The 18,467-nt window shown below is 38.8% G+C and overlaps 1 protein-coding gene across 7 annotated transcripts in view; it reads right to left on the bottom strand.

Moving 5' to 3' along the window:
• Positions 1-18,467, bottom strand: part of LOC122550677 (LIM and senescent cell antigen-like-containing domain protein 1) — a 118,424-nt gene that overhangs the window by 25,464 nt on the left and 74,493 nt on the right. For all 7 annotated transcript variants that reach the window (XM_043691770.2, XM_043691771.2, XM_043691767.2 and 4 more), the window contains exons 3-4: positions 15,373-15,439; positions 12,343-12,463 (exon numbers count right to left, since the gene is read on the bottom strand). In XM_043691770.2, coding sequence (XP_043547705.1) covers positions 12,343-12,463; positions 15,373-15,439 — 188 coding nt within the window. The remainder of the gene's footprint in view (positions 1-12,342; positions 12,464-15,372; positions 15,440-18,467) is intronic.

The following is an 18,467-nucleotide window of genomic DNA, read 5'->3' as shown; positions in this document are numbered from 1 at the left end:
GAACAGGAAATGACATCACTACAAACCCCAGGAACCCCATCCAGGAGAAAGATATAAATAGAAAGCAAAAGACAACAGCTTCGCTTTACTTGGAGGTCGCCACTGATGATGTTACCTAGCCAGGTAATGAAACGTCTGGATATCAAACCTACAGCTCAGCGAGCAAACCTACACCCTAGATAAAATCACAGTTAAATATATTGAGGTGACAGAAAATGATTCTGGTGCAAGTACTATACAAAAGGTGTTGCTACTGTTTGAACTTGTAAAGAGGTGCTTTGGAATTAATGGAATTATACTTTTATTGTATGTTAAAATGCTTTGAATTTTTATTATTCGCACATAAACTGGTTTATCCCATCTTATCTTCATTTGTGTTACTGAAAAAATGTCTTATTATTCAAACCAACTCTGCAATATTGAGTGCTTCTGTCTCAGTGAGAGATGATCTTGTTAAAACCAAAATAAATCATGATCTATTGAACAATTTTCAGCCTGGAATCTGTCCTGTAGCAGGAACTTTGGTCATAATACAGAAATTACAAAACTAAGAATCAACTATCAGATAAAGCTAGAGTTTTCAAAAAAGGGTAAAAAGGATAAAACTAAAGGTTCTGTATCTGAATGCATATAAACATTCCAAACATGAACCCAGAGCACAAATAGAAATGAGTGAGAGAGATCTGGTAGCCATTACAGAGACAAAGTTGCGTAATGGATTGAGACCTGGAACTGAAAGATATAGCACATCCAGGAATGGTAGGAAAGTAAGAGAAGGTGAATAGGTAGCTCGGTTAGTTACTAAAACGATTAGCAGTTCAGAGATATGACCCAAGTTCAGGAGCCCAAAATGAGGATGACGTTTATGTACAGATGAGTAATGATAAAGGCAAGAAGTGGTTGAGAGAATGGTGTACAGGCCTCCTAGCAATAACCACATGGTAAAGTACAGCTTAAAGAAAGAAACAAAGCTTGAATGAATAGCACAGCAATAACCATAGGAGATTTTCATCTATATATTGACTGGAAATGCCAAATGAGCAAAGGTAGCCTTAATGAAGAACATTTTCAGGTTAGTTTCTTAGTACAAAATATTCTGGAGCTGATCAGAGAGCAGGGTATAATAGACCTGATAATGTACAAAGAGACATGATTAATGAATGAAATTATAATGAAGAAATCCAAGGTTCCAAAATAGGAATGCATTATAAATTCAGTTCGAGGGACAGAGGAGTGGGTCCAAGACTATTTTATTATATTTAAATAAGGGGCATTATGAGGACAGGAAAGCAGAGCTGGCTAAAAAGTGAATAGATAAATTAGATTAAAGGAGAAGTCAGTAGAGGGGTAGTGGCAGTCACTTAAAATGGTTATTTGCGAATACACAGCATTGGTCCTTTTAAATAAGTAAGAATTCCAAGGGATAGACCCAGCATCCATGATTAATTAGAAATGTCAAAGGAAGTATCAAATGAAAATTAAAAACATATAAAGACAGCTTGCAGAATATGAAAGAGCAAAGAATGACCAAAATCATAAGGAGGGAGAAATTAGTGTACAAAATAATGCCAACCAGAAATATAAACACAGGCAGTAGAGTTTCTAATAAATATTTTAAGCGTTAACAAAGTAAATAACTGGAGAAAGTGAGGCTGGAAAATTAAGAATGGAAAGTAAGGAAATTACATATAACTTGAACAGGTATTTTGCATCAGTCATCACAATAGAAGATCCAAGTTACAGCCCAGAAGCAGCAACAAGACAAAAAAATGAAAGGGGAGGAACTCAGAAAAATCACAATTACGAGAGCAAGTTTTTGAGACCGATAGGCTGACAAGTGCCCAAGTACTGATGGACTTTATTTTAGAGTCTTAAAAGAAGCAAGAGTGACAAAGTTGGTGGGTTGCTTTTAATTTTCCCTTTTGTTGATCCCCTTTAGCATCTTATATACCTCAATTAGATCTCTCTCATCCTTTTGACCTCTAGCAAGTACAGGTCTCAACTGCACAATCTCTTATTTGACAAGAGATTTCTCTCTGGAATGAATCTTGTTTATCTGAGTAATACCGGAAATGAGAGGGTTTTTTTTGAGGAAAGGTTCCAGTGCTTGTATGCACTGGAATTTAGAAAAGCAACTTGATTGAAGTAAACAAAATTCTGAGGGATGTTGACAGGGTGAATGTGGAGAGGATGTTTCCTTTTCTGGGAGAATCCAGAACTAGCTGCCAATGGTTAAAAATCAGGGGTTGTCCATCTCAAAAGAAGATGATGTGACATTTTTTTGACTTTTTTTTTCTCTCAAAAGGTGACAAGTCTTTGAAACTCTGCTTCCATCACCTTTTAAAGGAAGAGAGTGCTTGACTTTTTTTTTAAAAAGTAGATAGCTTCTTGTCGAGAAAAGGGATAAAGGTTATTAGGATATGCGAGAATGTTTATTTGATGTTACAATCAGATCAGATGTGATCTTTTTGATTGGTGGACAGGTATTGAGGGGCTGAATGTCCTAACTCATACTTTCATATATGCATGCTATAACAATGAAACCGTTCATTCAGACTTATTGTCAGGCAAATTTCAAAACTGGTGACAAGACAATGCTAATACCATTTTCTATATCTGATTACCATTCAGACACTCCTCCTGGATAATTAAAAGCTGGATACCAGACAATAACAGGACTAAGTACAGTTATATACCTACAGTGTCAAGTCGTCTGCCAAAGCCCATCAAATAGACTTGGTGATAAAGAATGATTCTTGGTTGAGGAGTTAAGGATTGTTAGTGCTAACCAGAACTATATCCCAACATAAATGAATCATTTCAGGAAAAGCAATGAATAAACTAGGGAAGGGATGAAACTAAGATGCCTCTTAAAACAATTTGTTCCTTTGATGCCAAGTCTTGGACTGATTCAGATTACAAATCTGGCTATGTGCATCAGAACAACCGCATTGGGTATAATTCTGTTCAATGCTACAGCAAATTCTGAGCTGACTGAGATCAAAGTAATGCTGTATAACTTTCAGGATGTAACTTGCAAAGGATAGAAGAAAATAATCCAAAAGGTGGACCTGTAATGTAGTGGTGTAGTCACTGGGCTAGTAATCCATCCCAATGTTTCAAGGACATGGGCTCAAATCCCATCACAACAGAAGGTGAAATTTGAACTGGAATTAAAAGCTAGGCCAATGGCAAAGTGCATTATTGATGATTGTTGTAAAAACCTCTGGTTGACTAATGTCCTTTAGGGAAGGAAATCTGCCAGTCACCTGGTCTGGTCTGCATGTGATGCCATACCCACAGCAATGTGATTGAATCATAACTACCCTCTGAAATGACCAAGCAAGCCACCTAGTTATGCCAAATCACTATAAAATTTAAACAAATGAATGAAATTGGATGGGCTGCCTGGCATTGATCTAGGCACCAGAAACAATGACCACAAACACTGCTCTGTCAAATCTATAAAGCTGTCTTTCCTAATATCATCGAATTTGCTCCAAACTTAGGACAGCTGTTTCACAGACTAGTCAAACAACAGCCTGACACAGTCATTCTTACAGAAGGATACTTACAAATGACGCTCCCGACATCATTAGTGGTGGCGGCAGAAAAATGGTTTGCTGTCAGGCGAGGATTGCCCTGGGAATCCTCAACATTGAACCCAGACTCCATGAGGTCTATGGCATCAGGCTAAAAATGAGCAAAGGAACCTCCTGTTGATTACCTCACCACCTCCAAATCTGTGCTCCTCCATGTTGAATACCACTTGGACTAAGTAATGAGGGTGACAGAGACACAGCACTTACTCTTGGCGCAGGACTTCATTTGTCCATCACTAAGAGTGGGACAGTAGCAGCTCCAGTATTGACCAAGCTGATTGAGTCTTTAAGGTCACAGCTGTTAGATTGGTTCCCTCACCATCTCCCAACAAGAGAAAAATCCACTTGGCCTTACTCTCTGAACAGATGCATCAGTCCATGACTGTATTGGTAGGAGTGAATACCGCAGTCCAGGTTTTTTGAGAGACCAAAGTCCCATCTTCACATGGAGCATACCCTCCATCATGTTTCAGGCAAAAGGTCAGACTTCCAACAGATCCAGCAACCAAAACTGGGCATCCTGGGCGTGTTATGAGCCACTAAAAGCAAAGCCATAATTTGTAACCCAACACTATACAAAATTGCCTAGGTATGTTCTCACTCAAAAAGCAGTTCACTCCCAATTATAATTGAAGTAATAGATTATATGTGAAAATGGTAACTATTTCAAAGTCTAAATATCCCTCATCACTAAGCAATTTCATTCTTCTCACACACACTGATTCATAGCCTCATTCTTTTAGGGACCAAAGTTCACTTTAACCTTGCTCTGCCCTTTTAATTTGATTAACAAAGCTTTTGCTGTCCATTTTGTTATTACCTGCCAGTTTCCCTCAAAGTTAATTTCTGCTCTTTGTTTTTGGTCATCTTTTGTTGCTTTTTAAAGCTTTCCCAATCTGCTGACTTATCAATAATACCTTCCACTTTTTCTTTCAATCTGTTGCTACCTTTAACTTACATGGTTAACCAAGGCTGATAGGTCCCCTGAATCTGGTGGGCTGCATTCTCTGATATTAAACTAACTACAGCCATAATGGATGAACTGGTTGTAATCTCTCAAGAATACTTAGATTCTAGAGAAGTCACAGAGGAAGAGAATGCACAGGAATACCACCAAAGCAAGTTTCTCTCCCAGACATACACTACTCTTACTTGGAACAATACTGCCACTCCTGCATTAACACCAGGTTAAAATCCTGAGATTCCCTCCTAAACTGTACCAAATCACATTAAGTGCAATGGTATTGGTGATCAATAAATACTGGATTTGTCAGTGATGTTAATATCACAAGCAATTTTTTCAAAATAGGATAGAAAGTTGGTTGACAAACAGTAAACAAAGAATCAGGATAACTGGGATTTGTTTGAACTGGAGAAGGTCAGAGTCTACTTATATTCTCAATAATTGGACCATGGTATCAAAACACATTTTTTTACTTGTTAATTTCTGAGATGTGTATTTACTGTCTCCATTTAGTTGCCAAAAGCAGGTGGTGGGTCAGATCTCTTTCAACTTCTACAGCTATGGATATGATGTTTCTACAATGATGTTCCATGAAGGATCCCACAATTACACCCAAGCACCAAGAAATAGTAATTTCTGTCAAAATGATACATGCTTGAGAAATTTGGAATAGCAATTCAAAAAATGGTGGTGACCCCACAACACTGCTGCCTTAGGCATTATTGGTGGTTGAGGTGCCAGAAAAGGAAAATTCTGTCAAAGGAACGTTGGTGATCATTTACCCCGTATTATGTCGTAGTGGATACTGAAACAAAATGGCAAGGGCATGTTTCAACTGAAAAACTAACTTATTGGGTTTGTTAAACATTGCTGTGGGTGCTATCATCCAGGTGAGTGGCATGCAATCCGTCACATTGCTGTCAACTAGGTTTTTGTCAGCAAACAGCTACTCAGAAGAACCAGACTCTACCCTGTCCTTGCACCCACAGTGCTGGTATTACTGCTTGAATACAGCAGTTAGATAAATGGACCTTACATATGTTGACAGTAGAGGAACAGCATATTAATTCCAGCTGAAGGCCAAGAGAAAATGGTTCGGCTCTTGCTGAATGCTTTAAGAGTACTTGCCACTTAAATCATTTATTATGGATTACAGTTGAATTGGTCCAAAATCTTTTCATTTAGGCATAAGAATGGAAAGCTATCAACATGGAATTAAAGGAGCCACAGAATTGTGTTTCTATTCTGAGATTGTCCATTCTAAAATAAAAGGACAAGTTGCACAGTTACTGTGCTATGAACAAAGCTTATAGCTTAGAAGTAAAGCTTTATAGCCTGGATAAGCACCTAGAAAAGTAGAGATTCTCCATTTTTAAGTTGTAAGTCATTAGGATATCAGAACAAGATCAGACTACATTTCCTCCATTGTTGGATGAACACCTCAAGGCTGAAAGACACCCACAGACACGTAGCAGCCTTGAGAGGAATTATTTTGGGTCTAGAATACCAATTATATGACTTCCAAATCATTTTAGGATTTAATTCAAGATTGTAGATCTGTTATTGTTTAATGTAATAAACCTAAGACAAAACACTTGTGGAGAATTGTAGGTAGAATTGTTATTGATAGATTAGGAATCTTTTGTCACAAAAATAACTAAAAAGTCTGATCATTGCTTTCACTTATTTGGCAGAGTTGTTGCCCAGTTCACTCAGGGGCAAACATTACTTGACAATTAACAGCTCAAGCCTGGGCTTATTCTTGCTGGAAGTTTGCCAAGAAAATAATATTGCAGCCGTAGCAAAGTAAGCAAGTCAAAGGAATGAATGGAACTTAGTAATGTGGATCATCTGTGAACACTTCCCACCTCTCGACTCTGAGGAGGAGGGAAGGATATTAACAAAGCAGCAGAACATGTTCTGACTGAGGATACTCAATTAAATACTGCCTTGATACAAAGCATAGCTTCCCTCATTTTCCCTCAGCTCTCGCATCTAGATTTGTTTCAAGATTTTAATGGCATTTGGGTCTGAGCAGAATCTGAACAGAGAAGGTTAAAGAAAGACTTGGATGTTATATAGTGCCATTCCTGATTTGCGAAAGCCCCCAAAACCTCATTAACAATAAAATCTCTTCTGAAACGTAGTCACTTAAAAAAAAAGTTAAAAACAAAAAGCGGCCAGGATATGCACGTCTTGGCCCACAATCAGCAATTAAATAATGAATAGATTAGCTATTTTGGTCATGTTGGTTGAAGGATAAATGTTGACCAGGACATTATGGAAATGCAGTACCAGGCCACTGGATTAGTAGTAAGAAATAAAGTTCTGAACACATGAATTCAAGTCCCAAAACGGACAGATAATGAAACTAGAATTCAATAAAATCTGGACTTAAAAAAGCTAGTATATGAACACTTAACCATTGGTAACTGCTGTAAAAATACATCCGATTCACTAACTGCATCTTTAGCTCATCTGACAGACAGGATAGAGAGCTACATGTGATACCAGACCCAAAACAACGTCACCAATTTCTATCTTTCTTGCTGGGTCAGAGAATGTTCAGTTCAAGGCAACCAGGGTTGGGCAGTAAACATCAGCCTTGTCAGAGATGCATCTCACGGGAGAGACAGCTGCTCTTCTCTCCTTTGAAGCATTTTGTGGGATCTTTCAGTCACCAGAGAAGGGTCAATATAACCTTGTAATTGCATCTTTAATATTGCAGCACTGGTGTAAAAGCCTAGTTTGTATATTCTGGTTTCTTATCTTGTGCTCTGGTTTCTGAAGTGGGATGTGGGAGATTAAAAGGGTGTCCAACAATATTAGTTAAATGGATCTTGAGAAGGCAAGACAAAGCTTAAAAAAAAAGCACACTGAATCAGTGAAACCTGATTAATGTGCGAACATACAAATTAGGGGCAGAGTGGCAATTTGCCTACTCCACCATTCAATACGATCTCGGCTGATCTGTTAGTTTTTCAAATTCCACATTCCCATCTACCCCTTTGATTTCCTTACCTAACAAAAATCCACCTGTCTCGGTCTTATAAATATTCAATGACCCCATCATAGAACATAAAACATAGAACATAGAAGAATACAGCGCAGTACAGGCCCTTTGGCCCTCGATGTTGCGCCGATCTAAGCCCACCTAACCTATACTAACCCACTATCCTCCATATACCTATCCAATGCCCGCTTAAATGCCCATAAAGAGGGAGAGTCCACCACTGCTACTGGCAGGGCATTCCATGAACTTACGACTCGCTGAGTGAAGAACCTACCCCTAACTTCAGTCCTATATCTACCCCCCCTTAATTTAAAGCTATGCCCCCTTGTAATACCCGACTCCATACGCGGGAAAAGGTTCACACTGTCAACCCTATCTAACCCCCTAATCATCTTGTACACCTCAATCAAGTCACCCCTAAACCTTCTTTTCTCTAATGAAAACAGCCCCAAGTGTCTCAGTCTTTCCTCATACGATCTTCCTTCCATACCAGGCAACATCCTGGTAAACCTCCTCTGCACCCGTTCCAGTGCCTCCACATCCTTCCTATAGTATGGCGACCAAAACTGCACACAATATTCCAGATGCGGCCGCACCAGAGTCGTATACAACTGCATCATGACCTCAGGACTCCGGAACTCAATTCCTCTACCAATAAAAGCCAGTACGCCATATGCCTTCCTCACCGCACTATTTACCTGGGTGGCAACTTTCAGAGATCTGTGTACATGGACACCAAGATCCCTCTGCTCATCCACACTACCAAGTATCCGACATTAGCCCAGTACCCCATCTTTTTGTTATTCTTCCCAAAGTGAATCACCTCACACTTAGCTACATTGAATTCCATTTGCCACCTTTCTGCCCAGCTCTGCAGCTTCTCTATATCCTGCTGTAACCTGCCACATCCTTCCTCACTGTCAACAACTCCTCCGACTTTCGTATCATCCGCAAACTTGCTCACCCAACCTTCTAACCCCTCTTCCAGGTCATTTATAAAAATGACAAACAGCATTGGTCCCAAAACAGATCCTTGCGGAACACCGCTAGTGACGGCACTCCATGAAGAAACTTTGCCATCAACAACTACCCTCTGTCTTCTTCCATCCAGCCAATTCCTAATCCAAACCTCCAACTCACCCTCAATGCCATATCTCCGTATTTTCTGCAGTAGCCTACCATGGGGAACCTTATCAAACGCCTTACTAAAATCCATATATACCACATCTACCGCTTTCCCCTCATCAACCTCCTTCGTCACCTTTTCAAAGAATTCAATAAGGTTTGTGAGGCACGACCTGCCCTTCACAAAACCATGCTGACTATCCTTGATCACATTATTCCTATCCAGATGTGCATAAATCCTATCCCTTACAATTCTCTCTAAGACTTTGCCCACAACAGAAGTGAGACTCACCGGCCTATAGTTACTAGGGTTATCCCTAATCCCCTTTTTGAACAAGGGAACCACATTTGCTATCCTCCAGTCTTCTGGCACTACTCCTGTAGACAAAAAGGACATAAAAATCAAGGCCAATGGCTCTGCAATCTCCTCCCTTGCTTCCCAGAGAATCCTAGGATAAATGCCATCAGGCCCAGGGGACTTATCTATTTTCACCTTTTCCAGGATTTCCAACACCTCTTCTCTACATACCTCAAAGCCATCCATTCTACTTATTTGTGACTCAGTATTCGCATCGACGACAATGCCCTGTTCCTGAGTAAATACTGAAGAAAAGTATTCATTCAGTGTCTCCCCAATCTCTTCCGCCTCCACACGCAACTTCCCACTACTATCCTTGACTGGACCTATTCCTACCCTAGTCATTCTTTTATTCCTAACATACCTATAGAAAGCCTTAGGGTTTTCCCTAATCCTACCGACTAAGGACCTTTCATGTCCCCTCCTTGCTGCTCTTAGCTCTCTCTTCAGGTCCTTCCTGGCTACCCTATAACTCTCAATCGCCCCAATTGAACCTTCACGTCTCATCTTAAGATAGGCCGCCCTCTTACATTTAACAAGGGATTCCAATTCCTTATTAAACCACGGCTCCCTCGCACGACCCTTTCCTCCCTGCCTGACAGGCATCTTCACTGCCTTCTGACAGAAAAAAAACATTCGTATGATCTGTCCTAAATGGGCAATCCCTACTTTTATATTAACTAAATTTAATATTTTTTATTAATTGCATTGGCTTGGAGGGGCAATTGGCTAGCTGGGAAGACAATAGTTACTTTTCAAATTGACAGGATGGGGGAAGAGGAGCAGAAAATTGCAAAGGTCAGCTCATGGATCACAGATCCATGGCAGATGGAGTTCGACATGGAAAAGTGTCACATTATTCACTTTGAATGCAGAGAACAGAGTTTTCCCTATATGGCAAGTAACTGCAGTGAGCAGGCAAACTTAAGGACTCTTATAAAGCAAAATACTGTGAATGTGGGAGATCTGAAAATAAAAACAAAATGCTGAAAAAACTCAGCATGTCTAGCAGCATTTGTAAAGACAGAAACAGTATTAACATTTAGAGCCCAATAACACTTCATCAGAACTGAAGTTCATTTCAAATTATTGCAGATGGTTACATAGACTTAGAATGTGCTACGTTGAATATTGAAGAATAAAAGGTGATCAGATTGAAGTGCTTAAAATTATTTTGATAAGATAGCTAGAGAGAAACTTTTCCTTTGGTGGAAGAGCCCAGCAGAATTCCAAAACCTTCAAATTAGAAATACGCGGTTCAAGAATAATGCCATTTAGCACTTCTCCATGTATAAGTTGGAGGGGGTGGGGGGAAGCTGCTGGGGGAAGAGAGTCTTGAAGTCACGTCCCCAGAAAGTTGTAGATGCTGGTTTTTTGAAAACTTCAAAACTGAGATTGACTAACGCCTGTTTGGCAAACAGGTAGTTGGAGTTAAGATACAGATTAGCCAAGATAAAATACAATAATGACGACGGCGACGACAACAACTCAAATAACTAAATTCCTGAAGAAGGGCTTATGCCCGAAACGTCGATTCTCCTGTTCCCTGGATGCTGCCTGACCTGCTGTGCTTTTCCAGCAACACATTTTCAGCTCTGATCTCCAGCATCTGCAGACCTCACTTTCTCCTCAAATAACTAAATAGCCTACTTCTGTTCCTATGATTCCACACTCTATATGGGTGGGGAGTGCTATCACTAAACCAGGGTTTGATTTATTATGTTAGGGCATCATGCCACGATTGGTGATGACTTGCATCACATCACTGATGATTGAGAGAAGGCTCAAAACACTGCAATTGGACAGGTTAGATTACCCTGGGAATCTTATGTTGTTATCTAGGAATTGCGTTGGGCTCTTCCACCAGAGGAAAAGTTTTTCTCTAGCTATCTTATCAAATTAATTTTACGCACTTCAATATACTCTAAAGCTGGGCAAGGACAATAGGTAACCTGGTTCCTAGATCTTCTGAACTACAGTTACCATGCTGTCAGGGCCTATAATCTTTATTGTGTTCAGTGCACCCAATAGCTTCCTCATAGCTAGTTGAGTATTCCAAGATGGCTTGACACTGACATTGATAATGGTGTCGTCTCAGGAACAGGACTTAACACAAAAGGGTGAAAACAAGAAAAAGAAATATGCATTTATACAGTGCTTTCAGTTCATTGTGATAACCTGAAGTCTTTCACAGCCAATTAAATACTTTTGATGGCTATTCAGAATTATAGTAGAGTCAACTGTCTACATACAAAATTGACTATTGCAAAGTTCTACTAACACATATAATATAAATGACAAATTCATTTAGTGGTATTGGTGTTGGTTAAGACACCAGCAGAACTCCCATACTCTTTTTTTTCAAATACAGCAAATAGTTGTTTTAAGAGGGCATGCACTGCTTCAGCTAACCATTGGATCCAGATGATAGTTCCTCTAAAAATGAAGCACTGCTTCAGCATTGCAGGGATATGTTAACGGAGATTGTATGCTCCAAATCACTGGTTGGGTCAGGAATCTATTAGACATTTTATTGTGTAACCTGTTCAGAGATGCTGTTATTATATACTTTGGGAACAAATGAACCCATGCTTCCTATCTGAGAGGTAGGGACACTATTAGTGGGGAGACAGAATAGGACCCACAAACATCCTCTTGCCAGTAATCTATCTTTTTTAAATGAAATGAGCTTTCAATTCCAGAATTAGTTCAATCATTGTTGTAGATTTTTTGAATCAACCTATTCAGAGATGTTATTACATACCTCTGGAGGCAGGTGGGGCTTGAATCTGGAACACCAAGCTCAGAGGTAGGGATACTACCAGTGGGTCTCAACAGCACTTCTGTCACGAATATATTATCCAGTGCATATTAATTGTATGCAAATGAAGGTACTATTTAGATGAACAGAAGTGAGATTGAAATTGAGATTGTTAAATAAATGCTTATAAAAGATAGGCAAAGATAGATTCCGTACTAATGTTCACCATCTGGTTTTCTATAGAACACTTACAATCTCCTGACTCAGAGGTGAGTGGGTTACCTCTGAGTTAAGACCAATCAATATTTAAAGTAGGGGAAAATACAAAGCAAGTTGAGAATGCAAATTTGCAAGATTGATTTTGAAATATTGCAGCAATTATAACAAGATGGTCCAAATGATCTTCTCATGTGGCAGAATTCTGTACTTCTGTGACAATCATGTTAAAGTCAGGTCTACGTAGCAAAACCGGATGTAAACATACACTGCAACATAAAAAGGGCTATCAAACATACTAACCTGCCAGCATTCTTCACAAATCCAATATCAGCAAGAATCTGTTGGCAGAGATCGCAGCAAAAACACTCTGGGTGCCAGCTATTGTTCATAGCTTTAATCACACGGCCAATGATGAACTCACCTGCAACAAAAGGCCACATTTTGAAAAAAAATTTACTTTGAGACAACATCTATCCCTCACCCTAACTTGATCTTTGGTTCTAGTTATATTGACCACATGAACACTAAACGGGGCAAGTCTTGAAGAACATAAAAATCAGTTTGTAGAAATACAGGACATGATTATGTTTATGAGATAGACAAGATTTTAAAATGGCAGCCCAAATCTTGTGACAGACATTTTATATGTTACATATATCAAACTTCATATTAATTTTGATGAAAGGTCAACCTGAAACATTAGGAGCATTGTTTCTCTGTCCCACAAACATTGCCAGTTTTTCAGACTCCCAGCATTCACAGCTTGTATTAAACTGTGAAACTATTCAACAATTGAAATAAAGGATCCGAAGTGTGATGACTAGCCCCTGCCCTCTGTAAGTCACCGCTTTAAAAAAATACCGATATGAAGTAGAAAAACTCATATTATAGGACTCAAAGCAATTGTGCTAAGAATTCAAATCATTCAGCTAAACATGAGAAAGCATAAGTTATAACTGATCAGGTATTGTAGAAACTGGGAAATGTATCATTAGCAGGCTGTGCTTCCATGGTTATGACTAAGACTGAATTCCTGTACAACAGCAAAATAGGAGCAGGGACCTGAATTAAGGCAGATTGGAGTGTTTTGGGCCATTAGAAACCCTGTTAGATTTACTGGACCAAAAATGGGTAGATTATAATGCATTGCAAATGGAAAAGTAACACACAGGAATGGGAGGACAGGTCTTAGACCTGTAGAGAAAAGAGAAAAATGAAAATGGTAAAAGTGCTAGGGGCACTCGACTCTGATAATTACAGACTTTATCCTAACTGTTTGATTACGGATAAAAGGCTGAGGGGTGACCTGAAAGAGGTTTACAAAATTATGAGGGGCATGGATAGGATAAATAGACAAAGTCTTTTCTCTGGGATGGGGGAGTCCAGAACTAGAGGGCATAGGTTTAGGGTGAGAGGGGAAAGATATAAAAGAGAGCTAAGGGGCAACGTTTTCACGCAGAGGGTGGTACGTGTATGAAATGAGCTGCCAGAGGAAGTGGTGGAGGTTGGTACAATTGCAACACTTAAAAGGCATCTGGATGGGTATATGAATAGGAAGGGTTTGGAGGGATATGGGCCAGGTGCTGGCAGGTGGGACTAGATTGGGTTGGGATATCTGGTCAGCATGGACAGGTTGGACCGAAGGGTCTGTTTCCATGTTGTACATCTCTGTGACTCTATGAAAAAAAAAGTGCAAGAACACACAAAGAGACAGAGAAGCAAAGAGTGAGAAAGGGGAGGAGAATCACAGAATGCAGAGACACAGTCAGAGCAAATGAAAACTAGAATTATTTAGTTCGGATGAGGGAAGCAAGACCAAGAGTGACAAAAGGAGGAGTCACAGTAAAGGAATGGCAATATATTTCCAAGTCAGGATGATGAGTGGCTTGGAGGGGAACTTGATGGTGGTGGTGTTCCCATGTATCAATGCCTTTTCTTTCTAGGTGACAGTGATCCTGGGTTTGGAAGGTACTGTCTAAAGGATCTTGGGTGAATTTCTGCTGTGCATCTTGCAAATAATGCACACCACTGCTACTGAGCACTGGTGCTCAGAGGAAGTGGATGCTTGTAGATATGGTGCCAATCAAACAGGCTACTTTGTTCTGTATGGTGTCAAGCTTGTGTTGCTAAAGTTGCACCAATCCTGCAAAGCTGGAAGTAATTTCATCACACTCCCCACTTGTGCCTTTTAGATGATGGATAGACTTTGGGAAGCCAAGAGGCGAGTTACTGCAATACTCTTAGCCTCTATTTATATGGGAGTCCATCAACTTTGTATGCAATTTTTCAATTAATGAAGCAATGGCTACTATTTCTAATAATTTCAATGGTACAAGTGGATGAGCTCTATTCAGTACCAAATCATATCAGCTCGTGGTAATTATTACCTTGACTATTCTCCACATGAAATCCAGAAATTCTTTCTGAAAATCGATACGTGCTTATATTTTGACACAGGACTAAAGGAGTTGATCCTGTGTGAGGCTACTTGCTACGAAGCTATCAAAAGGACTAAAGTCAAATTATGTTCATTTCGTCATGGGTGTCCAACACACTTATCCAATCCAACATACCTTTCCACTACGTTTGATTGAAATACATTGACGGAGTAAAGCAAAGATATTTTTAAATTCTACGAACACATATCAGAACAAAGGATATCAGTAAACTAACTTTATCTGATTATTAATTTGGCAACTATTTTGTTATAAATTTTGTTCTGATATTTGAGAAAAAATACGTAAAATTTCAAATATCCTACAATTCAAGAGTCTGGCTATTTGAAAACTATTAAAACCCAGTGACCAGCAGCAAAGACGCCCCATTGTGCTAACTAATAATCTCATCCCCACGAGATGAGCAAGTGATCCAAGTTTAGCTTTATATTAAAATTAGCTGTACATCTGAACTTGTACTTTTGCCCTACAGGCTTAAGCTGATTGAAGTAAAATGCTTTCACCATTGTACCTTTAATTTTTATAATAAGTACACAAACAGTCTCTCTGATCATTTGTGGATAAGTATTCAGAGGAAACGGAAGCTCTTTCAAAATGTTAAAAACTTGAAGCCATTTATAAATGCAAACCTCTCCCAAAGTTAGAAATGGAGTGTGATTCACACCTTAGTTCAGTATGACTAATTGAAGACCGTACCCTGCAGCAACTGAAGGAAAGCCAATCATGCAGTATAACGGAAAAGATTATGCATAAAGAGATAATTAAAATAAGAGAGAGCAAGTGATTAACAGGATACAATTAGAGCTATAGAATTGTAAACCAGAAAACAGGAGTTTATTCGATATATAACTGTTAATTAATGTTGAATACTCACCACACTGATGACAACAGGGTGCAAAAAGCATCTGAAAGTCATGCTCACAGTATTTTCTCCCTTCAAACTGTAAGTAAAAATACATGAAAAATAGTTATTTTAAACTAAGCATGAGTCCTAATTTTAAAAGCATATTTCCAACAAATAAAAACACTAAACTTTACTAACAAAGCAAGATTACAGGAAAAAAAATTTAGAAAGATATGGAGGGCACAAAGCCCTTTACAGTCAATTAAGTACATTTGAAACATAGTCACTGTTGTAATGTAAGAAATGCAGTAGCTATTTTCACACAGTAAATTTTCAATAACAGCAAGTGATAATGAACAGAAAATATTGTGATATACAAGAAAATGATCTTCCTTTGCTTTAAAACACTAAAATTGTTGTTTAAAACATTTAAACTTTTAACATACAAATTTCTGAAGTACATGATTGCTAAATTGAAAGTTCTACCTTCTTTGTTTTATAAACAGTACAGAATAAGCTCAATGATCAGTTGGATTTGCAATCACCCCAGGTGAATTCTTATGTCAGATCACCCTACGGAAACTACATCTAAACCCTGCTGAGCCTTGAATGTACTTGACCTGGTGTCTCAAATGGTATAATTTGTAGAATGCCCTTGCTCATCTTGACTTTTAGTCCCTCTAATATTTCTGCAGCAAAATTATTTTTGTGGCCTGCTTTTCCACCATTTTCTGTTGCAGCACTCTCCATCCTCGTCTGATTAATCAGAGGGTTTTCGAAGTAGCGCCTCTGCACTGTGACATATGTTCTACACCATTAATGGTCGCTGAACATTGGAGAGATATTCCGCTGCTTTTTACAGCTTAAATTTTTTCAAGATCGGGCCTTGGAATCCAATGTGACTGCTCCCAATGTGCTCTCTTTCTTAACTTCACACTTCCACAAACTTCCTTCATTCATCTCTTTTTATTCATTTGTAATATATTCAATAATTAAATTGAATTTCCAGTTTAAAATCTCTTGAAATGCTTATGTCTACATATTCCCGAGACTGGGCTCTTTGGGCCATTCCCACCTTCCCTGACTGTTAAGGTCCCCTCCTGGATGTTTTCAAATCAAAACTCAACCGCAATACCACTGTTTATCCTCAAAAAAAAGTATACTTAATCCACTCCATTTAACTTATAACTTCAGTCCTAAATATTTATTCATGTAAATAAAGATAAATCATACTTCATTTAATAATTTTAAATATATTATTGCAATTTTACTACTCAAATTATGAAAGATAACCGCTTAAACTATTTCCCTGATATTTTGTAAATTATTTACATACTTTACTCAAGATTTATTAATTATTTTATTATTTTACTGCATCAGACATTGTAATATTGCACTGGATCCTATTATTTCATTATTCTACAGTGCATCAAATTATATAGATGCTAGTATTTGAGATGGTAAGAAACATGGCAGTGTGTATATTGTCACAAACGGGACAAGAAAAAGAGGCCTGGTAAAAAGATGGGCATCTTTGTGAACTTTCTCCTACTACATTTGATCGAGAAAGGCAGGGAACATAATAAAAAAGGCTGGTGTGGGCAGTGAAGGCAGTGACAACATAATTAATCAATCTAATATCCTATTGGAAAGGGATAGTAAAGTTGTGGAGTTTTTCAATAGATTCCATTTGGTTAGACCCAAGGAACAAATCAAGGAATAGGACATTTCTAGGTGAATGCTATAGGCCAAGACCTAATGGGTAGAAGACAGAGGACCAAAATTGAAAGCAAATTACAGAACTAGAGTAACGGCAGGCTTCAATTATCAAAGTTTTGGAAAATGCAATAAACAGCAAGGAAGATAGCACCTATGACCTAGGCCCAACAATCTTAAACTGCCACAGATGACCTTCACTCCATCACAAAGGATGGTCACTGATGATTGCACAATTTTACTGCCATTCACACCCTCTTCAGATATTGAACCAATCCTACTCATTAGCCTGCTAGATTTGAACAACATCCAGCTGAAGTCTAATAAGTAGCAACTAAGATGTGTGGCACACAAATACCAGGCAACAACCATCTGCAACAATACAGAAAATCCAATCACCACAACCTCTGACATTCAATGGCATTACCAATGGTGAATCACCCATTATCACTAACCTGACGATTTATTATAAACTGAACTGGACTAGTAACATTCAAGAATAGGAAGACTTTGTGGCAAGTAACTCAACTTTTGATATCCCAAAGCCTGTAAGCCATCAACAAAACAAAGCAAAGGCCAGGAACATGATGGAATACCCTCCACCAGCCTGGATGATTGAAACTCCAACAACATTCAGGATTAACATCCTTATCCAGGACAGCCAGCACCAATACACACGGCAACAGTGTGTATCACCTAAAGATGCACTGCAGCTATTCACCATGGCTTTATTGATAGCATCTTATAAACTCAAACATTTTAGAAGTACAAGGGCAGCAAATGCATGGGAACATCACGTACATGTTTCTCTCCAAGCCACTGATTTAGAACAGTATTGCTATTCTTTCACTGTTACTGGGTCAAAATCCTAGAACTCTCTTCCTCATAGCATTGTGGATCAATGGACTGCAGCAGTTCAAGGCAACAAATCACTCATCTTCTCATTACAGATGGGAAATAAACGCAGACCCTAGCCCGTAATGCCTGCATTCTAGCAATAAAAATAAGAATACGAAAGACGACTAGCTGAATGAGCAGACACATGAGAAGTGATGTGTTTTTGGAGAAATACTGAGAAAAGGCAATCTTACTGCTAAGTTCCCCATACTATGTAACATTAACCAGATGGTACAGTTACATGCCCAGATACCTGGCCCTGCATGTATAGGGATTTTTGACAGCAGCAAGAGAACTTCAGTAGGCTGTTATAAAGAAGCAAGATGCATACAAACAGTGTGAAGGATGAAGAGGAGGAGAAATTCTTGAAACATGTACAAGAGAAAATTCTTGATTATTTACTTTGAATGCATTGAGGAAGGAAGTGATGTTGGATCTAGTTGACGAAAATGAAACAAAGCAATGGGAAGCATTGGTGAATAGTGATCATGTCATTGTCAGGATTGGAATAG

This window comes from Chiloscyllium plagiosum, unplaced genomic scaffold, assembly GCF_037043375.1.
Source record: "Chiloscyllium plagiosum isolate Xiang-an unplaced genomic scaffold, Cpla_swu_hap1 HiC_scaffold_6, whole genome shotgun sequence".
Classification (NCBI taxonomy): Eukaryota; Metazoa; Chordata; class Chondrichthyes; order Orectolobiformes; family Hemiscylliidae; genus Chiloscyllium; species Chiloscyllium plagiosum.
This window is presented reverse-complemented; position numbering and strand designations above follow the sequence as displayed.